Below are 26,491 nucleotides of genomic sequence, written 5' to 3'. Positions count from 1 at the left end.
GGTTTCTATAAATCACCCCTCTGCTTCCTGTTTTTATTAAGTTGACTCTTCTACAAAGACTTGATGAGCAGAAAAAAGATATTAGTTGCTTTCTATCTAGCCTGTTCTACTCAGCAAATTTAAGTTTTTAATTATAATGCTTTATATTTTAGATTATAACATAATAAGAGTATTGCCCTCCTCCTTTCCTCTCTCCAGCCTTCCCATACACCCACCTCCCTTGCTTTCAAATTCTTGGCCTCTTTTGCTTTAGATGTTGTTACATATATCTGAATTTGAAGCCCTAAATACATAAATACAACCTGCTCATCCATATAATATTACTTGTATAGATGATTTCCGGACTGACTATTTGGTCTTGGATAGAACACTCCCTGGTGAAAACTGTTTCTCCTACTGTTAGCAGGCCTTAGTTACCTCCTATTCCCCCTCCCACATTAGCGTCTCTATTGGTGCCATCCTTGTTCCAGTGTTCTTTATGAAGTCACGTTGGTGATACTTCATAGGTGCTGTTTCCCTGACATTTCTCCGGAGACATAGTCTCATGGCGAATTTGTAAGGTTCTTCCCTATGGTAAGATGTTGGTAGTTTGCCAGGCAGTGGTGGTGTACACCTTTAATTCTAGTACTTGGGAGGCAGAGGCAGGTGGATTTCTGAGTTCGAGGCCAGCCTGGTCTACAGAGTGAGTTCCAGGACAGCCAGGAATGCACAGAGAAACCCTGTCTTGAAAAAGATGTTGGTAGTTTGCTTCTGGCTAGACTAACAACATCCCACTGTGTTTCTACACCACGCTCGACCTTGGAAGAACACTTGCCATTGTTTTTTCCTTTGTGCTCTCCCCCTTTTTTTTATCCTGTGCTAGTTTCCATGAAGTCAGGCCTCAGTCGAGTGAGAGATCTCTCCTAGTACAAACACTGCTAAGAACCACATGTACCTCTTAATTTGCTTCAAACAGAACATCACTCAAACACTCTCCAACTTAATCTTCATCAATAATAGCCCTCCCATTGTTTGGGGGGCTTTTATGTAGGCCTCCCCAGATAATATTTATCATTGCTCCAAATGCCTTGGCTGAGAGATAGATGAATGCCGAGCTGGAGCAGAGAGAGGAGCCTGAGTTCTAACTTAGGACACGACTTGTCTTTTCTCTCTTCTGCTTTGCCTGAATGCAGTGATTCATTTAGACTCTGGGGAAAGGAGGGGCCAGGGGTCTTCTGTCACGCACAGTGAAAGCAGCTTTCTTTCTTTTTGCCTTTTTTCTTCTCCTCTCTGCATCCTTTAGGCCCAAAGGGACATCATATTTGAACTTCGAAGAATTGCTTTCGATGCAGAGTCAGAACCTAATAACAGCAGTGGCAGCATGGAGAAACGCAAGTCCATGTACACTCGGGATTATAAAAAACTTGGCTTCATTGTAAGTACTCTGTCTCCAGTACACTCTCCCCTCCCACCCTCCCCATCTGACCTCAGTCACATCGAACGTGTGGTCCTCTTGTGCTTTGCAGAATGGTTTCCACATTTCCAGATGTTTAGCTGGTTTAAATAGGATTGCATGGAAATCTCCTCTGGCTGCGGTGAAATGGAATAAGTTGCACAAGTGTGACTAATACTTCGCTTGTTTATCCAGTTCTGATTCAGTGTAATGCAGAGTAGCTAGGCTGGAATGCATCGAACCTTCCTGAGCCTCCTTCGAAAGCCACTGTGGTTCTCCTGAGTGGGATGAATGATGACAGTTCTAGGAGGCATCTTATTATTGGCTAGTGATTGGATTACTCAGATGCATTGATTCCAGATCTAAGGGAAGCTGGAAGTCTCCTGGAGTTGAATCATGATGAGATTTATATAGTTTATGGTCTTAAAAAGTCTTATCTTGCTTCAAATGTTAATGGGTTGTATCTTACACACACACACACTTCATATATCAGAACACAACATGTCTTGAATCTAACTTGCTGTTGTGGTTGTTGCTGCTTATAGACAACATCACCAGTTTGAGAGTGAACTTTAACTCACTTGAAATTCTGCAGTTGTTATATTAGGTTTCCAGTTTAACCTCCGTCGTAAATGACACAAATTAAGATGTTGGCTTGAGTGGTGAGAAATCACTAGGAAATAATTTTTACTTCAGATACATCTTCCTGGAAAACAAAACAAAATGAAATAACCCTCAACTAGGGTTTTGATCGTGCCAAATTGCTTTCTTTAAGTATCTAGTAATTAGCTTTTTATTCAAAGCATGTCAAAGTGACCATTTTTTCAACCTTTTAATAATGTCTCTTCAATTTAAAAATGTTCAAGCTCGGGATTTTGTAGTGTTACTGTCTTTCCAAGTAAGAGTATGTATTGATAACGCATTCAACGTGGCAGCTACCTAACATTTCCAGGCAGTGTTTGCTACACCAAACACTGGTTTGGTTTTGACAGTCCATCTGACACTATAGATGAATTGAGTTGAAGGGTGAGGCTCTCTTATGTCTTAGTATCTTTGATGCCACCTCTCCACCTTTTCGTCATTCCTTTCTGAGACACGAGGCCCAGGTAAGGTGGACAGCATCCACTTCCCACTTCCTCGCCTTTGCCTTCCAATCCTGCCCCATGGGTTGGGAGATAAAGCATAACGACTTCACATGGAAGCAATGCAGGATCGTCTTCTGGTCTGGTCTTTTCTACCCACAAATCATCAAAATCACCGTGTGGAGCTCAGCCTGGCACTACCTGGCATGGGTCTCACTTGAATCACGTGCAAGCTCTCAAATAGGCCCTCCCTGTGTACTGTTCATCTGCCCAAGGCCTCGGTGGACCTACCGTGCAGTCCGGGGTTCAGAGGCTGCTGGGTTTCTCTGAAGGTGAATGGGTGGCATGAAGAATCAACCCTGGGGTTGCAGCCTGTGTACCTACATCACAAGCCAGGGATGATGCGCCTTCCTTGGTGTCTCTGTGTTCTATCTGAGCATCATTGGTAAAACCTGGCATGCTGTGATTTTCAAGTGTAGGCAGCTCTTGACCATCTCTGTCTTGGAGTGTTCTGTTTCCTGAGTATGGGATGGGCAAGGGTGGAGTGTTTTCTCTGAAAGTCAGTTCGATGTGACTCTAAAGACTCTCAAATTTATGCGACACTTTCCTTGAGGATTCAACACATTATTTTAAGGGTGGGATTAAAAAAAGGCATTCACTAAAGAATAGCCCAAAGGGAGCACTGGTTTCCTGGATTTTGTTCTACAATTTTTTTTTAAAACTTCCTTAGAAGCCTATCCCTGGGCTTAGGCCACGGTCTTGCATCAGAGGGTTGAGAAACTGGAAAGACTTTTGAGTAATGATCTATGCTGAGAATGAGCCAACAGTCTCCACAAGCTGATATTTCACTGGAGAATGCGTGGCCAAGGCAAAAAAAAAAAAAAAAAAAAAAAAAAAAGCCTAGGCGCAGACTCACAGGTTCCTCCTGCCACCTAGCGGCTGCTCTGCAGAAATGCTACAGGCTGCCCACCATGGTCTCAGCAGATTTGTGTTGAATTCTTTCTGTGCCTGCAAAGCAAACGCCATCCTGCCTGTCAAAATCTGAACTTGGAAGAACACTGAGAAGCTTGGATTAAAATTTGATTTCTTTGAATAAAGGTTGAATTTATAGAAAGAATTTAATTTCTTAGTTCGTTTCTCCCAAGTAGACAGAGCCCAGGAAGCAGTAAGTTGATAGTTTGTTAGAGTCCATGCAGGCCACATTTCAGCTTCTATGACCCTGCTTCCAAGCCATGGGCTAAGAAACCTGTCTTTTAATATATCTATGACTGGTTTCCTTGGCTGCAAACTGGTCAGAGCTTTTTGTTTCAAATTTACCAAAGCAGACAGAGATCTTAGCCACCCTGGAGCCCTCCTTCATTTTAGGAAGTACGTGTCTTGGAAACCACAGGCAGAGTTTTGAGTTCAGAGTTCTCCAGAGGATTAGAGTAGTCCGTGTGTGTGTGTGTGTGTGTGTGTGTGTGTGTGTGTGTGTGAATTTATTAACTGAGCTTAAAAACCAGAGCTAAATCATATCCAAGAAGCTGAGAGCCTGGCAGTTGACTTTGTCCTTGAGGCTGATGCCTTAACAGCTGCCTGTCATTGTCATTCACTAGAGCAGTGATAGATAGTAATTGTTCCATCTACATGGTGAGGTGCCTTGATAGTCCCAGGCTAGCACCAGAAGACTGGCATGATCCTGGAGGGCCCACTGGTCCCTTGTCCATGAAAGCTATTGGAAATGCTGGTTCTGCTGTCAACCAGGACACTAGCAGAGAAATACCCAGGAAAATCAGCTCAGCTCTGAGAGGGAGGCCAGTCTAGCTGAAGGCTTACTCGTTTAATCTGGGCCACTAACAGATGGTGCTGTCCACTGTGTGTGTGTGTGTGTGTGTGTGTGTGTGTGTGTGTGCGCGCGCGTGTGTGCGCGCGCGTATGATTTGAGGCTTGTCTTCCTACAGCAATCAAGGCAACCAGGACAAGTATGTCAGTGAGACTCCTTAAATGGCCCATTCTAACTTTGGGCAATTTGACATTAAAAGCAACAATGACACCATTATAGAAGGGGCTGCTACTCCAACAAGGCAGAAGGGACAAATTTTTTTATTAGATATTTTCTTTATTTACATTTCAAATGCTATCCCGAAAGTTCCCTGTACCTGCCCCCACCCTGCTCCCCTACCCACCTACTCCCACTTCTTGGCCCTGGTGTTCCCCTGTACTGGGGCATATAAAGTTTGCAAGACCAAGGGGCCTCTCTTCCCAATGATGGCCGACTAGGCCATATTCTGCTACACATGCAGCTAGAGACATGAGGTCTGGGGGTACTGGTTAGTTCATATTGTTGTTCCACCAATAGGGTTGCAGACCCCTTTAGCTCCTTGGCTACTTTCTCTAGCTCCTCCACTGGGGGCCCAGTGTTCCATCCAATAGATGACTGTGAGCATCCACTTCTGTATTTGCCAGGCACTGGCATAGCTTCACACAAGACAGCTATATCAGGGTCCTTTCAGCGAAATCTTGCTGGCATATGCAATAGTGTCTGGGTTTGGTGGTTGATTATGGGATGGATCCCCAGGTGGGGTAGTCTCTCGATGGTCCATCCTTTCGTCTTAGCTCCAAATTTTGTCTCTGTAACTCCTTCCATGGGTGTTTTGTTCCCTATTCTAAGGAGGAATGGAGTATCCACACGTTGGCCTTCCTTCTTCTTGACTTTCTTGTGTTTTGCAAATGGGACAATTCTTTTGAAGGATGGCTATTTGATGGAAGAGGTGGATGGACTTCACGCTCCTTAGCTCAGCATCCCAAAGGAACGGGCTTTCCTAATGAAATAATTCCAGAACACACACACATTTTAATACAGGGTCTCATTACAGAGTTCCAAACTTCAGAATTGATGTACAGTTACTACGTGCCTATGTGCGGTTGTAACAACACAGAAAAACACAGCTTTAAAATAAAGCTACATGGTATTGTAAGATGGTTATCACTGTCAGTGTCAAAGTGCCAGGCCCCTTTGGGGTGGCAGGCAGTGGCTTTGGATGCTGCCACTCCTACTGAAATGGAGGAGCTACAAGGCCTTCTGTAGAATGACCAGGCAGGCACGAGCTGCACCTCTCTGACAGTAAGGACTGTGAGAAACAGAGACAGTGACATGTCTGGCCAGGGCTATGACAGAGTCTAGTTTTGACTTTGAAATTATGGATATGTGAGTTGAGAATTCGCTGTGTTCAGTGGCTGGGGCAAGTACTGGTAGCTTTCATTAGATTTTCATTCTCCTTTTCAGTCAGGACATAGAATAAAATTGATTAAACCTCTTTTTTTCTAGTGCCTCCCCATTCTGTTTACCTTTACTAAGAAACTAAAAATTTTTTTTAAATATAGTTTTCATCTATTGTAAGTTGCATTAATGTGAGAAGTTTTAGACATTGCCTTTAACTTTCTCAGAGTCATCTTATAAAATACAAAGAATAAAATAAGAAAGTAGCAAAGATAATACGCGGTGGGAAATGTACTCCTTCAGGAGTAAGATCTATGCGCAGCTATTCAGGAGAATTTCTGACTTGAGAGATTGGAGGTAATCACACAGTTACACACGTGTGATTATGCATAACTCCAGCTGCAGGCTTGCTGGCTTCCGGTCCTCCTGAGAGGAGATGGCGGGCAGTGAAGTGAGCTCTCTTTAATTTCTCCTCCTCCCTTCGAGTCCCAGTCCCCACACAGCAGAAGCTACATCACTGTTTTTCCAGTGCCTTCAGATGTAAGTGTTACGAGAATGCCACGGGAGAGGAAACCCAGTGCCTGCGTTCAGCTTGCTCGTACTGTTTCTCTCTCTCCCACTTAGAGCACGTGACTAATGCAGATCAGTTCTTCAGATAAAGTATAGCTCAAAGGTAGAGCATTTTCAATCAGCATTTAAAGGCATTGGGTTCAGTTTCCCCCACAATGCTCGTTAGTAAATACATAAATAAAAATGAGGAAGGTATAATATCCAACTATCAATAAGTTGTGTATACCTAATTATCAGACAATAAATTGTTCAGTGATGGTTGGTGCATGGAAACAGTGCAGGAATCTAGATATTTTTACCATGAACTTATGAAAGCTACCACTGCTCTTATTGAAATGGTGCCCAGTGACTCACACCACTGTGGCATAAGGTGGTAGGGAGAGTACAAACCATAGGTTGTCCCTGGGGCTAGGGAGAGAATGTTCTGTGCCCTCGGTAAACTGATGATCCTTGGCATGCCCAGTGTTTGTCACATAGGAAGAAAAAAGTGGAGTTGGCTTTGAGAGTGAGGGAAAGATTATAACAATTTTTTAAATTAAAAAGGGGTGAGGGTTGAAATATGTAGTCAAACCTCATTATTAATAGATTCCACACTTGAAAACTCTCCTATTTACCTCAATTTCCTTGTAACTGCAGCATGAATATGCAAGGCACTTTTCAGGGTTACTCTTGGATGTAAGTAACTGGCACTAAGCCGCTTAATATCTGTTTGGACGCAGCTCCGTTGACAGTGAGCGGACTCCTGTGTCAGCCCTCACATCCAAGCAAACGTTCTGCAGCTGACCTCAGGTTGCATCTTCCCTTCTCTGTCATTAATGGTGCTGCTTGAAATGGCACAATGTTGAAGTTTTGGGTGAAGTTCCTAAGTAGACGGAGGCTTTGATGTGCCATATGGAGAAACTTCAGAATATATGTTTTAGGTGACTTTCCTATAGGAACATATTATAATGCCTGTTGGCTACATGCTAAATGAAAGAAATGAAGCGTAAATATTAAATAAGATGCCTTTGAGGTAGAAGTGCACTTGAACTCGGCTATGTAGGAGTGTATAGTTAACAAAAATAGCAAAACGAGCCGGGCGTGGTGGTGCACGCCTTTAATCCCAGCACTCGGGAGGCAGAGGCAGGCGGATTTCTGAGTTCGAGTCCAGCCTGGTCTACAAAGTGAGTTCCAGGACAGCCAGGGCTACACAGAGAAACCCTGTCTCGAAAAACCAAAAAAAAAAAAAAATAGCAAAACGAATCGAATGCTGTGCTGCACCGAGGCGCCATGCAGTTGTGAGTTTAGACTCTTTAATGACGGCTGAAGCCTTACCAAGACTGCTTAGTGGGTAGGGGTGCTTGCTGCCAAGCTGGCACAGCTGAGCGGGAGCCCCTGGACCCACAAGGAGGGGAGTGACTCATGAAGGTTGTCCCTAGAGTTCCTCAAGTGTGGTGTCTCGAATACTAGGAGCATATGTGTGCTCATACACATGCACACACAAATAACATTTAATGAATTGCTTAAGTGGAGAAATCATATGTGCTCCTAATAAGGAGAGTCTGGTGGATTTGACCATCCCTGTGGTGCCAGAGAACAGTGTCCTGTTTGTGGAAAGTGGAGAAGACGTGTCCCTCTCTGCATCATAAAGTTTTGTATGCACTCCATGCTCTTGGAACAGTCAGGAATGTGGGGTGGGAAGGACAGTACACCTTACAGTGGATTTTCTCTATTGGAGGTCAAGAGCTAGCAGCTGTCTTGTGTTTTCGCATGGTGCCCACCAGGGTATTGTCAGGTAAGCACCCTGCCGATGTGACCCCATCTCCAATGCTGTACAAGGACAGCATTAGTTAGAGCGGATAACACATTTGTCGAAGAAACTAAGCCATGACAGTTACTTTGAGTTGAGGCCTCACCTTTGTGGTGTGTGTCTTCGTTTTACGTGAAGGAGTTTGTGGAAAGCACAGTATAGAATGAGCTTTGCTGAGAATCCAGCCACTTTCCTACCAGGATAACGTGATAATTGGGTTGTATTACTAGCTAATTCCTTGGCTTGTATCTTAGCTACTAATATACCCATAACCAATAGATCAGAAAAGCCAAAGGACAGTAAAATATATGTATTTTTCTGGCTCATCATAGTTTCTAAAATTCTGTACATTTTAGCTCTTTAGAATTCTGGATGAAGGAAATCTGGGCTAATATTAGTGAGGATCGGAGGTCCATCTAGTTCCTCCTATCCTGGGACCCCATGGGGGATGCAGGCAAAGTGATTGCTAGACACTAAATCAATGTGTGGTTCCTGTGGTTCCTTTATTCTTCTTGTTTTAGACAGATCTCAGAATGTAGCCCTGGCTGGTTTGGAACTTGTTAGGTAGAACATGGTGTAGACTGATCTCATAGAGATTGACTTGTGTCTGCCTTTGGAGTACTGGGACCAAAAGCATGCAGTAGTACCATGCCCTTCTCTGTGTATGGTTTCAAGCAGGTACTGTGTGGCCTTGGTCCTTGGGGAACAGTTCTTCCTCTCTCAACCTCCTTGAAGCTTCACGTACTGTCTTTTCCCATCTGACATCTGCACGCCCCGGTTCTAATAATTTCTAGGTACAGTCTTGTTTCAAATTGAGGCAGCATGGACTTAAACCAAGAACATAAATTTGAGTGGTTAGAGAAGGAAATTCTGGGAGGGTTTAGGAGATGGGAAAAGCATGATCAAAATTATTATATCAAAACAACAAACCAACAACAGCAGCAGCAACAAACCACTCTAGTCACTGATAAAACCAGAGCAGAAATAACCACCAGGTGGCGCAAAAACTGCAGCCATTAGCTTCCAGTCACCCTGCTGACTCTGTTGCACTGGTGGTGAGCTTGCGGCCTTGGCAGGTGTAGGACTAAGTCAGGGCTCTTGGAGTCACCAAGCATGCACTGGTGCCTTAGAAAGGACTAGCAGCATTCTAAGATGTCTAACAGTCGTCCTTGTGAGATGGAATTTCCCTGCTGCTCCTGGGAGGTGAATTTATCAGCACCCCTTTCCCCCGGAGACTTTCTGGAGTTTCGTTCCAAGTGTTTCTTAGTCTGCTGCTAGGAAAGTCTTCTTAGTGGAGCATAGCACATCTTGTTTTATGTGTTATCCTGCCTTATCACAGAAGCCCAGGGAAATGTACTTGAAATGCAAAAATCTAACAACAGTAATAATAGAGTTTTGAAGTTCATTAAACCATGCGGCAGTAATGCCTTCGAGAGATCAGGCGTGGTAAATGGAGTCAAAGTGAGAAAGCACCAGAAGATGAACAGTGGTCTGGCCAGCTTGGCCATAGTCTAGTGGCATTTCTTGTCTAAGTTGCACCTCTTGACAAGCTCATTTCAACATTTTCTGTTAAGCTGTATAGGTCCAGGTTCATTCTCTGGTCTTTCAGTGGCTTGATCATGTGCAGAGCCCACAGTTGTCTGAATGTTGGGGTTGACAAACCAGCAGAAGAAAGTGAGCGAGCACAGAAAGCTCTCATCCAGAGAAGATGATTGGCCTGACTGCTCACCGCAGAACCAGAGAGGAACAGTTCATCATAGCAGGGCTCTGCCCAGAGCACTGCACACTGATTCTTGAGGGGCTTAGCAGGGTGGTCTCAGACCACCCCAAAGCCACCCACAGCACTTGAAGATGTGTCTCACTGCTCCAAAATAGAATGGACCAGACTGCCACTGTCTGGGGTGGAGAGTCAGCCCCACATCTCCTTTTGTGCAGACTTGTGCTGTCATTGCCATTTCTGTCCATTTGATGATTTTATGTATGTGATGTGTTAGACCCTCCTCTCTCTCAGCAAGGGAGGGAACAAAGTGGTAGAGACAATGTGGAGTAATCCCATTTTAGCACTTGTAATGAATACTGTATGGAGAGAGAACACATGGATAATTGCATTATTAAAACTTTTTTTTTTTTTTTAAGAAAGCGTTTTTGAAAGAAACTAGTAAAAACTACAAATGGCTGGGCGTGGTGACAGACGCCTTTAATCCCAGCACTTGGGAGGCAGAGGTAGGCGGATTTCTGAGTTTGAGGCCAGCCTGGTCTACAAGGTGAGTTCCGGGAGAGCCAGGGATACACAGAGAAACCCTGTCTCGAAAAAAACAAACAAAAAAAATTAAAATTAAAAACTACAAATGATGATTGATTGCCATGACAATATTTGAGGGTTTTTTTTGGTAGTTTATTTATTTTATTTTTTATTAATTTTAGTGGGAAAAGTTTTTCAGGGGTATTATTGGAAGTGGGAAAAGGAAACAGGTTTATCTTACTGCTGGTTTCTCAGCTTCCCTCTGTTTTGGACAGGATGGGTTTTCTCCTTGTAGAGGTGATCTGCTTTCTGTCCACTGGGTGGCACTGCAGAACAAAGATATGTGAATAGGAAACTCCAAGGATGAGAAGGAGCAACTCTTGTTTAGCAGGGTTTAACTTGCAGTGTATGGTTCTAAGAGGTTCGAGAGGATTTCCCCAGGTCTTCCTTTCAGTTTTATCTTTAAATTCATAAGAATCTCTCTCTCCTACCTCTACCCTGTGCTTATAACATATCTGTGACAGAAGTGCCAATGCATTAATAAGGGTTTATTATTCACCTCTGTGCTTCACATAAACTTTCCTGGCAGCTTTCTCCCTCCCTCCTTCCCTCCTTCCCTCCCTCCTTCTCTCCTTCCCTCCTTCTCTCCTTCCCTCCTCTCCTTCCCTCCTTCTCTCCTTCCCTCCCTCCCTCCCTTCCTTCTTTTATATAAATGGATTTCTGGAGCAGAAAGGCACTATCCAGCATGTGAATGGATGGCAAATAAAAGATGGAAGCAAGCAAACAGGAGTGGTGTTCTTGAGAGCAATCCAGTTCTACTGCAGACCAATGTTGTGCTGTGCAATTTCTCATGCACTTCTACCCCAATCTCTGGTACCAGGCTTCAGATTTCTGCTCCATTGCTCGTTAGTAGTTGACTTTGCTCAGTTTATCTTAACTCTTTTAATGGCTCATTAGCAAGGAGGGTTAGGTAGGCAATCTACTTAGGCTTGTAGTGGAGATTAATGAGTTAATACATAGCAGAAACCTGACTCACCCTAAGCAGATTTTCATACATTTTTTTCTCCACCTTGTATATTGGTGTGTGTGTACATACTTGTAATATCGGTGTGTGTACATACATGTAAAAGGACATCTGGTTAGTCTCTCAGGGTCATGGCCAGGAGCCTTCTGTCTTATTTTTTGACTTGGGGTATCTCCCTAGTATCTGGGGCTCATTAATTAGGGGAGGCTGTCTGGCCAAAAAGCTCCAAGGATCTTCCTGTCTCTATCCCTTCATCACAGAGCATAAGTTGACTTGGCTACAACCACACATAGGCCACCACAATCAATTTTTATATGGGAACTAGTCCTCTTGTGAGATCCTTATCTGAACTCAGGTCCTTATGCTTGCTCAGCAGGCACTTTGCTGATGGAGGTAGCCCTGCCCCTCCACCTGACCATAACGTAGTCTCACTATTGATATAATTAGCTGATGGCTGAAATGAGCTGGGGCGTGTCCTATCCCTGCTGAATGACTGGAACAGTTCTCTATCTGACAGAAGCCAAGTGAGTTAAGGAGTCACAGCATCAAGCTTTAATACCAGCCTCAGTCCTGGGAGAAACACATACCAGATCCATGAATTTTAGGGGAGTTTTCCTACAAATGACTATAGGGTAGGACTCCCCCCCCTTAACAAATACCTTTTGTGATGAAAGAGTTGGTTATGATGATCATGATGATCATCATGAAGATGCATGTTTACTAGTAAGCATGTCTATTTAGATCTATTCTACCATTCTAACAGGTTCTCTTTAGATACTCTACCATGAGTGTGTGCTCTCATGGAGGAGGGACTTATAATAAAATTATGAAAGGCTCAAAACCATGGCATGCATTAAGTTAATTTCGCTCATAAAATATGAAGCCTTGAATGGAATGACATCATGGAGTTTTCATCTTGGAGAAGAGCTCTTACCGTATGGTCCAGTTAACCTTAACTTCACAGTCATACTTCATCTACTGAGTGCTGTGATTACAGGGACAAAGGCTTACACCAGCAGACCCAGCTTACATGGTACCCTTTTGGGGATACCCAGGACCTAGGAAGGACAGCACTAGGACCAGTGTGTGATTAGAGTCTAACTTAGGATGAGCAGCTAAGAAGTTCTGGGTCATAAGCTCAGGTTCCTCCTTTTCTAACCCTTAGCTCTAGGTACCTGGGTGGTATATGGACTCTGGAAAACGTGAACAAAGTAGCCTAGAGAACAAAGCTGGCCATCCTTGGGGTCACTGAAGAGCTGATGAAATGGCCAGATTAGAGACTCATAATTGAGCCATCAGCTTTCTTTCCATTGACTTTGAGTTTGACCATCTTGAGGAATGCCACATGAGATGAGCATGCCTCTTGATGTTGCCCCTGTCTAGACACTACACAGTTGCAGTAGGTTTTATTTTGTCTCCTGTTTGCCAAATGCTCATCATATGATAGTGTCCTTCATAACTTTGAATTCCATGTGCTGTGAACTCACTGGCCATATTCACTTGGACAAGTCCGTGGCGAAGCTGGAGCTGGGAGCAGCTCCATGGCGTGGGATTCTAATTCTGGGGATGGCATTCTAGATGTGTAGGAAGACTGTCAAAGCCTTTCCAATGGGAAGGGACTGAACCAATTTGAGAATCACATGGTTATATAAGACCAGTCCCCATGCAGGTATCTCAGCTCACTCTTTGTTCTGTTCTTATTCATTCTGAAGAACAGGACAAAGGGATTGCCCAACGCATTCCTGTAAACATGCTAACATTTGAATGGTCACTCTGGCATGGTGCTTGGGACAACACACTGATGAGGACGAGGGTGTATATTACTACACTTGCTCTTACTCTTTAAATGATTATATTCCACAAGTGGTTAACGTCCTTGATGTAGAGCTTTAGGTGGTCCATGGGGAGTGGCTGGTTTTATATAACTGAAGAGTTGCAGCTGCTTCCCTGGGAGTGGGAGCCTTTTGGATGCTTTAAAAAAACCTCTGCCCTTATAGGTCTTCTGTAGTAATATCTCATTCCATCTCAGAGATGCATAGGCATCTGGTATTGATAGGAACAAAACATGATTTTCCTCGTTCATAAGATTGCAGTCCCCCTTAAGGATCTTCTTGGTTCTGCTGAACAAGAGCACATAATACTTGCATTCTCCCTCTGTATAGCCATAGGTGCACACTACAATGGAGGCAAGACAATGAATAGGTAAAAATTGCATATCTCTATGTATCTTTTTTGTGGCATCCAGGGACAGTAAGGGGGGTTCACAGGACACTCTCTATGCTCTTAGAGCCCTTGGAAAAGCACTAAAAACCAGTTGGCTTATACTGTTGCACATAATATTACTCTCAGTGAGGAACCACACTGATCCTCTTGCCTTTCCGGGAAGGAATATATATTATGCTTCTCAAATGGAACCCACAGTAGCACAGCCATAGATCTGTCGGGTCCAAAGCTGCAGAGTACCTCACTGAATCAGCCTTGCATCCTGCTTTCTGGGGTCTTAGGTGACCTTCATAAATGCCATAACAAAAGTGGTGACACTTCTGTCTGCCCCCAGCTTTCTGCCACTCAGCCTCAGGGCTATGCTGTGCCACCTGAGGAGGAGACACTCTGGATGAAAGGCCTCGGTCTGCAGAAACAGTGCATGTCTGCCAGGCTACATCTTTCCTCTGCCGCTGCTGTTCTCAATGCTGCAGTCACTGGTTCTCTTTCTGGGTTTTCTTTGCCCTCCCCCTGATTCCAGATATTTTGAAGATCCAGTTTGTGAACGCCCATCATCCTTTATTCAATAACTGATCTTGTCTCCTCCACCCCATCTCGTTGTTTAGGATCCTAAAGTTACTAATTTTGGTCCTTGGTGCTGATAGAACCTAGTGGGGAAACCCCCACTCAACTCCCGATTCGGCATGCACCCAAGAATCACAAACAGACTACCATCTTGATGTAATTACATGAGGACGTTTAATTACGGAGCTCCAGACTGACATGCATCCCACACAGGAGATAATGGATGTAGGCCACGAGGCTCGAAAGCTAGGGGTTTTTATGGGGTAAGGGGCTTAGGGATGTGAAATTCAGAATAGCGACACACTATTGGCTTATTTAGACATTAATAGAAAGATTACAGGGCATCAGGACTTTGTTCCTGTGGGCTGGGGGCTTATCTTTGTTCACATAGCAACCAGTTGATGTATGACTTTACCCAGCGTCAAGGGGCAGTAGACAGAGGGGAGGTTCTGGCCAGGTGGTGTTGACCCAGACAAGATAGCCCTGCTTGTACAATCAAGCTGTTCTTGGGAATGTCTTAACAAAAGCCCTGTCTGTTCTGCTTTGTTCTCGGTCCCAGGCCGCAGGCTCATAGACAGCTCTTTTACATGAATCACAAGATACAAAATCTCATTTTCTTTCAGTGCTCTTGATCAGTCTGCAGGGCTATCTGTGCTTGTCTGAGAGGTGATGCACTAAGGTTCTTTTCTTCTAGTTCCATGGAAAGGCTTTCCTATATCTGTTGGGCAGCTGGCTCCTTTTTATTCCTGAGCTGGGTAAAGGAGGAGGGCTGCTGTGTGGGAATCAGTGTGGCTGTCCAGCCAGAGGATCAGCAAAGAAGAGTCCGTATGGGAGCAGGTCTGTTAGGAGAACAGCCAGGTGAGGACCCAGAGAGGAAAGCTCAGGGGTCACCCCTCTTTCTCATCTGAGGAAACATTGTATGTCCTGAAGCTCCTTGGAGAAAAGCAACTTCTACCTGGTTGGGTGTGGATAAGAATCTGTACCAGGTACCGAAGGCTGAAGAAGTGCCTACGGGTTCCAGCTGTATTGAACAACCCACCTCCTGGGCCAAAGCTACAGCTTAAGGAATCCCTTAAGGATTCCAACTGAGAAATTGCATCTCCCTTGCATACCTGTAAGGTGCCTTGGGTGATGGAGTAGAGTGTGGCTATGTTAACTTTCTCTACAGATAAGAACCAAATTGTTTGGTTAAGTCTAACCAGTTATTAGCAATTTTGATATCTAAGACTGACTGAGTGAGTATCAAGTCACAATGATGAGTTAAGGAAAGACTAGGCCTCCCTGGACCTCAGGTAATGAACATGCTGCCACTCTGGGCCTCCACACATGCTGTTTCCTCTGCTTGAAGTTGCTTTCTCCTCTGCAGTTCTCAACCCTGCTGCTGCGCTTCAGAGTTGAGTAGCAAGGGCTCCCCCTACTTTGGTCCCTTCCCATTTCCGGGGCACATCCCCTTGTATTGTTCCTGCTCATTCTACCCCCACACACCCAATACCCTTCCACTGTTGTAGGACCTTGTTTACCTGGCACACCCAGACACATTGAAGTTCATTGAATAGACATGGTGAGTGTATGTTAAATGACCAAATTAACAAATGAATTCATGTATCATTGAGTGATTCTCCATTTCAGAAAGGTCAGTTGTTTACTGTTGTATATGCATGAAAAGTGGAGCTGTACACACACACACACACACACACACACACACACAAAATGAAGACTATAAAATCTTTATATAAAGACTTTGTAGACTATATATATAAAGTCTACAAATGCCCTTGGCAAGACTATAAAGTGCCCTTGAAGTTTACCAAAGGAATAAAAATACCACGTTAGTGGCATCTGTGGAATTTTCTAGTAAAGGGGATGATGGATGTGAGTAGGCTGTGGTGAGGTGGGTGAGCAACGGTGATGAGCTAGGGGGAAAATGGAAAAATGGAAAAATAGAAAGTTTCCTTCAGTTTCTGCTCCTTTGAATCCAGGTCATGGAAGAATGTTTGCTGGAGCATTTGACATTTGGTAATTTTTAAAGTAGGAAGTAATTTTAAATTATTATGCCTGGAATTGAGGACTTCACAGTGGTGTTAGTATAATAGGAACTTAGGACAGCCTGGGGAGAATGTTGGTGAACACTGGGAACAGGGACTGTGAGAATGCAGAGGGAATGATCAATGTGCAAACAAAGGTACAAAATGTTGGGGTTGGTGACTGGCTGGGTGATATAGAAGAGCCTGTATAGATGGAGACTTATGTTGCTCTTCCCATATGCAGGACATATAGCTTTGGTCCAGGAGGTGGGTTATTCATTTCTAGAATAGGCATCTCTGGTCTGAATGTGTGCCTTCCTCCCCCACACACATTCCGCATGGTGATACCGAGTCCTTAGTGTAGGCAGGAGTGCTCCCATGAGAGAAGTTCAGTGAGAAGCCATTTACCTTCCTTGCTATGAGGACAGTGTTCATAGCGCCATATTTGAGCCCTCTCCAACATGAGGAACCTCCTCTCCATGTGAGGTTGGACTCTTCAATGGCTTCACAGGTTTGAGAGAAATTTTCTGTCCCTTGTGTTACCGGGTTTGAAGTGGTTCATAACAGCAGGCCAAACAGTGTGTTTGGAGGGCATTGAAATTACTGAGGGGCCTTCCCATTGGCGGTACCCAGAGGACCATGCAAAAGGAACGTAATACTTGCCTCTTCGCGTTTACTCCAGAGACACTAATCTGACCAGTGGTTTTCGTTTTGTTTTGTTTTTTGTTTTTATCCAAACAAGAAAGCTGAAGTGGAAAGAGAAAAGAGAATTGCTTACATCCATTTTATAAACCCCACACACTGGGTTTGGGGTTCCATTCTTCACTCATTGATATACTTGCTTCTGAGAACCTCCTAGGCTGGGCTGAGCCTCAAAGCATACTGGGTCACCAGAGAATGTGCTGATGAGGGAACCAGAGAAAGACTTGCCATAGCCAAGAGTGTATGTTCAGCCAGGAAGGGAGGCCAGCACCACCTGCATGGGGGCGGGGGTTGGGGGAAGGGAAGGGTTGTGCATGTGGGGGGGGGGGGTGTGTGTGAAAGATCTGCCTTTAGCAGAGGAGACTTCTGCCCTGGGAACTGGCCTGGATCCTGAGCTGTGACTACAGTAGAGAGAAGGGAGTAGAGAGGAACTGAGAAGGGCTGAGCCACTCGGAGGAGAGCCAGCAAGAGGAGAATGCCCTGGTGACCTTATAGAAAGTAGTTTCATGAGTTCAGAGGGCTGAGATCATGTCCCACTGGTCCATCTGGTATGAATCAGTTAGAAATATGAAGGCTTTCTGGATGGCTCAACAACCTTCTCAGGGAAAGAATGGTTTTTGTCTGTAGTTATATTATGAAAAATGTAGAAAATATTAGAAAAAAGAAAATCACCACAATTTTATCAACAAAAGAAAAATGGTACGCTGCTGTCAGGATTTTGTCCAACTTTCTCCTGTGCATATATTTGTCCTTTCTACCTTTTTCCTATGCACACATGTGTCCTTTCCATCTTTCTCCTGTGCACACATGTGTCCTTTCCACCTCCCTCCTGTGTATACGCGTAAGACAATTAGCTTGAATACTCAGGATAAGGTCTGAGTCAGTGAGTACTGGATTCATGTTTACTTGTGGTTATGTGTCTGTGTGTGCCTGCATAAGGATGTGTGCTCATTTGTTTGTCTCTGTACCAGGGAGAGGGAAAGTTATAAGAGAGACTGGAAATGGGATGGCCTGAAACTAATTTGTTGTTGAGAGTTAGAGGACAGAATTGACAGTCCCTATAAAAAGCCGTTGGTGCTGTCCTATTTTTAGGTTTCCTAGTGACTCAACACTGTGTGTGGTGCTGCCTTATTCTCTGCACTGAGGACGAGTAAGTTTGCTTTCCAAAGCTTCTGGTTACTAAGGAGCCACACTGGAGCTCCTGGGCCTGCAGGGAGCTACCCTGCCTGGGCGGGGACTCCTGGCACTGCACTTCTGATGCTCCTTTTATCCCTTCTGGTCCATTCCTCCATCTCTCCTCCCTGCATTTCAGATTATATAATAGTCACCAACCTCCCCCCCCCCCCCAGCTTGCATGTAAGAAGGAAGCTGTAGCCTAGCCAGGAGCATACATCGAGGACTGGGTGGGTAAGCATCTTTGTGTGGGTTTGGCATTGTAGGCTGTACCCAGTACAGAGGCTTACCCTCTCTGAGTCTCTCTTCTCATACCCTTTCCTTCCATCTCAGGATGGAAGGCAGAGGCAGACAGAGCTCTGGGGAATCACATGTGGTTCCCAGTGAACACTGACAGGCTTTGAAGTTTGCAAATTCCTCACAACAGCATATCTGAAGACACATGTGCAATTTCCTTTTGTTGTGTGTTTAGCCATGAATGTTTTCTTTACACTTTGTAACAACATTTATTTTGGGAATCAATATGATGATGTCCCTACAGGGGAGGCTTTGCAGAGGAGACTGTGACAAAGCAAAACAAGCACTCAGGAAAGCACTGCCCCCTTGTAGCAGGCACACTGAGCAACAGGCCTGCCTCTTCCCTTCACTGTATTTTTTTTTATTATTATTAACTTGTAAGGTTTGATGTTATTGTTGATTTTTGTTGTTTGCTTGTTTATTTCAGACAGGGTCTCATTATGTATCCCTGGCTGGCCTGAAACTAAGAGTGGTCTGTTTGCCTCACACGTCCTGAGTTCTGGGAATAAAGACAGGTGCCACCATGCCTGGCACATGAACTATGTGTTTGGTTGGTTGATTTTCTAGGGCTTAATATGGAGCCCAGACTGGCTTTGTGCCTCAGCCCACTGGGTGCCAACTCTGTAGTCTTGTCCTACCACACACACCTAGCTTCCTTAACTGTGTGCCCCAAATGTCCATGTATTATCAATAAACTTTGATAGCATTTCATGACAAGGCTGGCCCATGATTTTAGGAAGGATTCTCCTGTGCATATTGGGGAATTTTTATATTTTACAAAATTTTGTAAGCATATCTGGGCCAATTTTGTGTACAATTAGGATTCTATTCTTTTTGGCAAGATTAATCATCGGCTTGGATCAAAAATGTGAGAATGTTGGTGACATTCTTATTTTAAATTAAATTTAAATGATTTCTACTCTTTAACTTAAAAATTATTTTTCAACTTTGCCAGATAAAAACCAACAAGATATATTTTTAGTTATAGTTTTATGTACTTTGAATATGCCCTTGTGGTTTTAATTAACTATTGAAAATTTTGTGTATGTGTGTGTGTGTGTGTGTGTGTGTGTGTGTATGCACAAACATGTGCATGTGGTTGTAAGTACATGGGTGGTGGTTGTGGTAGAGGCCAGAATAGGGCATTGGATCTCCGGGAGCTGAAGTTGCAGGCTGGGAGCTGCCCCGAGTGGGTGCTGGGAACTGAACTCTGCTCCTCTCAAAAGCCGCAAGCACTGTTAACCACTGAGTGGCCTATCCAGTCCCTAATAGTTGTCATTTATATTTGCTTTAAAATTGCTGTAATTCTATAAAAAAAGAGCTCATTGTAAAGTACTCCAGACTCTAGATACCAAATACTTAGAGAAAAGCCAGGTGTATTCCTCTACACCTTAAACACACACACACACACACACACACACACGCATGCACACAAAAATGTGTTTACAAATTTGATATATATCTTTCAGATATTTTTCATGATTATAGAAATAATTATAGTTCCACTAAAATGTGACTATAGTAGATATTTTAGACCAAATGGAAATAAACTATAAATTTTTCAAGAGAAGAGCTAGGATAGGTGACTGCCGTGTGGGCGTGGGTTTCTCAGATAGGATGTGTCAGAAGCCTGCAGTGTTTATGCCTCTGTTTGACCGCCTGCAGAAAGCATATTCAGGCTTTGCTCTCGTGCTGCTCTCGGAGTCAGTGATGGATAATCATTGAGACCAATGTCCATGCAACCAAGCAAGCAAGTGCAAGTTGTCCCTCAGCCCAGCTCTCCTTTATGGACAGCAGCCTGTCGTTAGCATAATGTTTGTTTTGTGCTCCTGCAGACATTTTATCACATGAATTGCAGGTTATAAATATTAACCTATTGATCTTCCCCGCTCCTCTGTCTCTTATGAGAATGTCTGATAAATGCCATCATTTATTCATTGTATAGGTAAAGGAAAAAAAGACCAAGAAAGTAAGTCCCCAGGCAGGTGACACTCCGTATGTTTGTGAAATGATCTACAGCGTGAGATGCTCTGACCACATAAAAATCCCCATGCTTTTCTCGAGGGTTAAAGTTGACTTGATTCTTAAATCCAAGCTGCTATGCCCCTCTGCTCAGCTTCCCTCTCAGTGCTGTGATTTCTGACATACATCATAATGAACATATTATAAATGATCAAATATCAACCTGAAACATACTTGATTTATTCCACAGAAACCTCTACCATTTATTTTTACATCTTAGCAGCAATTTATTGAAGAAGATTCTGGAATTCTTTGATGGAAATCAGGCTTTTCCTTCATTTAGCAGATTATCACTTAACTAAGAGACAATCTTATTCCAGGTTGTCACTGAAGACCAGCTTTCTGAGTGATCACAACTTATAGCAACCCCAAGAACAACTGTCTGCCCTATCCCTGCTGAGCTGCAGTTCCTATAGATGTGTGTTCACCTGTCCTTATGTTCCTTTGAACTGCACTGTGTCTTTCTTGAATGATTACACATGCTATGGGTACCATTTGTCTTTCAATTTAGGATGCAGGTAGATGTCTGCTTTGCATGTGTCCCATGGATCCATTCAGGGATGCTGAAGCATCTCTTAGTATTGATGAAAATGTATTCATGTTAGAATTTCCATCCTGTCAAGAAGGGAAGTCTGGAGTTTGGGGATTTAGTTTTGTGGCACAGTGCCTGCTTAGCCGGAGCCTGGCCCTGGCTGTAGTCCCAGCATGGAGAGGTGATGATGTAGGAAACAGGGAGGAAGGGAATGAGTCTCATTTCTTTTAAGGCACAGTTCTGTTGCCCACTCGTTGTGTACCTTGACTTAGGAATTACTTTTCTATTGCCATTTGTTTTGAATCTGCTTCACGTAATGAGTAGTCCAATATCATTAACTCAAGCAGCTTGGCTCCATACATCATATGCCATGTCCTTTCAAACAGTTCCTTATGTGTATGTGCCAGTTTTAAAACTATTATGTGCAGTGCCGCAGTGCACATGCGTATATTTTATCACTGCCTTTCGAGCGTATATTTAAATCTTACCCGTACCCCATCTGTCCATATCATTGATGAGGGCAGACTCCGAGCATCTAGCTGTAGATAAAAGACCTCAGATGAGACAAGGCAGCAGCCCCAGAAACAGTCTTCACTTTGAGCTGTAGACCAGAAGTCATCTACCAAACTGAAGAGAGCATCTCTCAACAGAGAGAACAAACAGAATCAGGGTCTCCACAACTGGAGATTCACAACTCTATGGTGTGTTCCAAAACTCTGTGGCACATGAAGAGCAATATCAAAGAAAACCAGAGACATCCCACTCCATGATGAGCCAGGTGTTGAAACGGACAAAGAATGTAAATCTACCTGCAAAGTGTCCCCAGTGGGAAAACAAACTTGTTCTCATAAGGGAAGATCATAGCAGAGAAAGAGAAACAGTGGGAAGCAGCCAAGTGGGAAATCCAGAAATGAGAAGTATAGTTTCTAAAACTCCCCAGTATGTGATAAATCTGTAAATGTAAACTCTTATACCGCGTAAGTACTAATGAGAGAAAGGGGCAGGGCCGTTCTATCCATCCGATAGACCTCACTCTCTGCAGCCTCGAGGAACATAGTTGAGGAATATAAGTAGACTTACAAGAAAGTGTATTAAATTGTGCCACATTATTTACTGACTATGACAGAAAATGTTTCCTAGTTTCAGCAATCAAGTTATATCTGTATCTATGTACCTAAAAAATGAACACATTGGCCATTATGAATAGACCTGTCTTTTCTTACCTGATCCCTACTTTTGTGTTAACATTTTCCTCAACATGATCAATTATTTAGTTCATTCTTCAGAAAGATTTTTCTATGATACACACCCCTAAGCATTCTTCCTATAAAATTTATAATACATTAGTGTATCTGTCAACTTTTGATTGATGTGTCAGCCTCCATCCATTGTACCATAAGCACCTTAGGTTCTACATGTTAAATAGCTCTTGTATATGTTCACCCTTCCTGACATTTTCGATGGTTTATGTAACAAAAGGAAGAACAGCAGAGGGATGGTTCCTCTGTGAACCACCAGGGAGAAAGAGGGACTAACTTGTTTGTGTGTGTTTATGATCAAATGGCAGGGTTGTCTTGGGTATTTGGCACACTTCTTTTATGCTTTCTGGCAAATGAGGTATTTGGTCCTTTGTCTTAAGTTTGCAAGTGTGAGCAGAATGAACATCAAAAAAGGGCTCCGGGAGCCGGGCGTGGTGGCGCACGCCTTTAATCCCAGCACTCGGGAGGCAGAGGCAGGCGGATTTCTGAGTTCGAGGCCAGCCTGGTCTACAAAGTGAGTTCCAGGACAGCCAGGGCTACACAGAGAAACCCTGTCTCGAAAAACCAAAAAAAAAAAAAAAAAAAAAAAAAAAAAGGGCTCCGGGATTCACTGCCAGGGGCGGCTTCCTCCCCCTCCTCCTCCTCTTCTTCTTCTTCCTCCTCCTCCTCTTCCTTATTAAGGATACTAAATCTCTTCAAAATAGAAAGCTGAGCGAATTCAGAGGTGCATATGAAAAGCGCTTCTGGCATGAGAACAGCCTCTGTACCCTCCGATGTTGTCACTGCAAACTTTATTCTTACTGGAATGGCCAAGGACAACATTTCAGTGTGCACCCTATTTCCCACCAGAGGCCTGTTCTATTGCCAGTTTTCCACCAGATCTCCATACTAAAGTCAGGAGGAACTACAGTAGTGGTTCATCTGAACCTACTTTACTGTGTTTGTAGTACACATCCATAACCCACCAACCTTAGTACCCACACTGCTTGCTTAGAGAAGCATGTGAATGGGCCTTCTACTGGGAGCTTACTGCTTTCTGTTGCCACCAGAGGGCAGCATCTTCACATAGTTTTTGTGCACACTCCTTGGGCCTGAGAGGAGTGTTGAGAGCGGACAGGAAGCTATTTCACTCATCCTCTGAGCCTGATCCAGTTTAGGTAAACCGAATGCATGCCAACTGAGTTGCATTATCTTTGTTTTGTTTATCAGGAATGGGTTGGATACGAGGAAGAAAATGTATATTACATGTTAGCATACACATTAAAACATTTAATACTTTATGAAAATGGTTGCATCACTTGTATTTAGTATTCTTTTCTCTGAGAAAATAACACACTCTTCTCTCTATCCTGGCTGCTATGTTCAATACCCTTCTTACTCATAAACCTTTCTCGTATATATGGAATGCAGAGCTGTGCCTCTCAGCTTACTGTCAAATAAGTTGGCATCTTGTTTGTTATCTAGGTTTGTATTCCTGTCAAAGTCCTGGGTTGATAGATACAGATCCAATCTGTGTGTGGGGCAAAGATGCTTCCCCAAATGGCAGATTATTTAAATGCTGCAGGGTGAGTTGGAATAGCACAAAGAGGGCAGCTTGGCACAGTTTTGTGCTGATCTGAGGCATGAGGCAGAACCACTCCTCACTCCCATCCTTTCCAGCTTATCCCCTCTGCACAGAGGCGGGGAATGTAAGACCTGAGCTGTGTCTGTTTCCCGGCGTGCAGTGGCCGCTGAGCAGGCTGATGTCTGTCCATGGACTTTATTGGTGCTACTTGTGCCCATCTGGGGTTTGGCAGGTGTGCTCTCCTAACTCTCCTAAATTAGGGACTTTGGGACTCTTGTCGCTTTTATTCTTTTAAGAACTGATTGTACTATTTTTTATTATGTGTACCTGTGTGCATCTGTATGTATGTGTACACATGAGTGCTGGTGGCTGCGGAGGCCAGAGGAGTCTGATCGGAAGGAGATGGAGTTATAGGCAGATGTGAGCCATGTGACATGGTGCTTGCGATCATTGTTTTTATTGAGATAACTTCACACAATGCAGCCATTTTAAAGTAAATTCATTAAATTCATTTAAAGTAAATTCATTGTGCTCACAGTATAGTATACCAACACCCTGATGCCAAATAATTTTAGATTTTTAACTTTTCATTTTGATATAATGTTTTAACTGGGGAAAAGGATAATTGAAGGGGGAAATCTTTCCTAGCTGTCAACCAGATGGACTCTTGTTGTTCCTGTTGGTATTCCACCCACTCATTGGTTGGTACTGTCTTTGTGTTTCTCTATGTAGACAAATGCCATTCACCTCTACCTTGAAACTTTAGCAGACATAGTGAGGCCCCAGGCCCTCTGTCACTGAAGACTATGGCTTACACAGTCCCCTACAAGGGCCCATAGCATAGTATTAAAATCCTGAAAATCTGTCAATACAGTGTTTGGGTCCCACCCAGCCACAGCCTTTATAGGCTATGCTCTCAGGACCCTCCTAACCCTGAGGGCTGCTTTTCTTTAAGTAGGTTGATCTTGCTGCATCCTGATGAGTGCAGCCCTCTCAACCCAAGTTTGCCCACTGCCTGCCTTGCTGATGTTTAGGCTCCTACTGTGTCTTAGGCTGTCCCCTCTTGGTGGAAATGAGTCCTGATTTTCAGCATTACCTTAGAAACTTTTACACTATTTACCTTAGAAGTACTTACACTATTCCTTTAAGAACCCATTGGATGGCATTTCTAGGTTTAGAAACTGTGTAAAGCTGCTCCGATCCCAGGGGCTGTAGCGATGGCAGCTTTCATTTCCCCAAGAGCACATACAGGATCTGATGCTTAACTTTGTATTCAAGAGTCTGTAACCAGAGTATTACAGCACTTCCCTAAAGCAGAAGGGAAAGGCCCGCCAGGCCGTGCCCTGGGTAAAGCCACTGTGCTTGATGTGTTGCCAAGGGGTTTGCTGTGTTCACTTCTTGGATGCTGAATGGAAATTTGTAGTGTGAATTGTTGTGATAACTAGGTCAGTTTTCAGCGGTACACGAATTCCTGAGGCCACTGACTGGGCTCTCATTTTTCCAAGGCAGGATGGATCACTGCATTCCCCACAGTCTGACTTCCTCCTGCGGGGAAGAACACTGCTACTCCCTGAGAAGAAGTTCATTATTTCAGTTTTGATATATAGTTAACGTCTCATGACTGCTCAGTGTGTTCCAGGTAACAACAGGAACAGGTGCTTGAAGAAGTAGCGTGGCTCTTCCACTCCTCTCTCAGTCCCCTCACTTGGTGTCTCTTAAACATTTACTTCTTTTGATCCGGCCTGTTTAATCTGATAACAAGTTTTCATGAAAATGTTTCAACATTTATTATAAAGCTGAAATGCAAGAGCAAAATGCACCATAGGCAAATTAAACCACATGGACAAAATACAGTCCCATTTGTTCCTACCAAGGGAATTCTCTCTGGCTTTGACTGTATAAGCTTTTATTAAGGATTCATGTGAACTTTTAACTAAAAGTTCAAGCTCTGTGGTGTAGCAAACCACAGTGAGGTAGTCAGCAGCACTGGGCTTTGTACTAATGCTGCCTTCCCATCAATGTGTTAGCTGCCATGTCTTAGTCTCCGTTTGCCTAGGAAAACTCCTCCTGTTTCTTTGTTTGTGTTGCTTTCTAATGAATTCTGGTCAGGTATCATAGAAACTGTTCTTCTGTTGAGTTTGCTTGGTATTTTCTCATGATTAGACTTGAGTTAGGTTTTTAAAGAGCAGCGCAGAGGAAAAGTGCCCTTCTCATCACAGCATGGAAGGATGCAAGCTATCTCTTGACTTTTAATGCAGATCTTATGTTCTTCCCCTGCTCCATACATAGTTTGTGGTTTGACTGATTTTATTTTTAAAGTGAAATACTGTGGACAGGTTACTTGGTCATCTATGCTTTAATTATCTATATGAAATGGGGAAATTCTGTGTCAGAATATGAAATCAGAGCATTCTTCATCTGCTCTGCGTCCTTTTGCAAAGTTTAACCTCTACTTGAAAAGCATGGATATATTACTTTGAGAAATATTGAAAGACTCTTGGACAGGATTTACCAAGTCTCAAGTGCTCATCTAGAGTCTAGTGTGGTGGCTCTTAGTGAATTCTGAACAGAACTCCTGTAGTTAGCACGGGGGAAATGACATGATTTTTCAGAGTTAGTCAAGGTTCTGTGGAAAGTAGGGATGGGTGAGAGAGGCTGTCCGATGTTAAGGAGTTGCCTCACAAGGGTTACGGGGCTTAAGAAACTCCTCATGTGGCTCCTACAAGATGGAGACCTGGGGCAATCAGTTGTGTAGCTGGAAGGCCTAGGCACTGAGAGCTGAGAGTCTGAAAC

General features: G+C 43.7%; 1 protein-coding gene across 4 annotated transcripts in view; it reads left to right on the top strand.

Annotated features, from left to right (window-relative positions):
* Elmo1 (engulfment and cell motility 1) overlaps positions 1-26,491 on the top strand; it is a 510,326-nt gene that overhangs the window by 200,728 nt on the left and 283,107 nt on the right. For all 4 annotated transcript variants that reach the window (XM_029468421.2, XM_029468420.2, XM_029468424.2 and 1 more), the window contains one exon: positions 1,283-1,414. In XM_029468421.2, the coding sequence (XP_029324281.1) occupies positions 1,283-1,414 (132 nt within the window). The remainder of the gene's footprint in view (positions 1-1,282; positions 1,415-26,491) is intronic.

The sequence above is a fragment of the Mus caroli genome, unplaced genomic scaffold, assembly GCF_978045245.1.
Source record: "Mus caroli unplaced genomic scaffold, Mus_caroli_1 scaffold_15, whole genome shotgun sequence".
Lineage (NCBI taxonomy): Eukaryota > Metazoa > Chordata > Mammalia > Rodentia > Muridae > Mus > Mus caroli.
The sequence above is the reverse complement of the archived record's forward strand: the minus strand, read 5'-3'. Positions and strand labels throughout refer to the sequence as shown.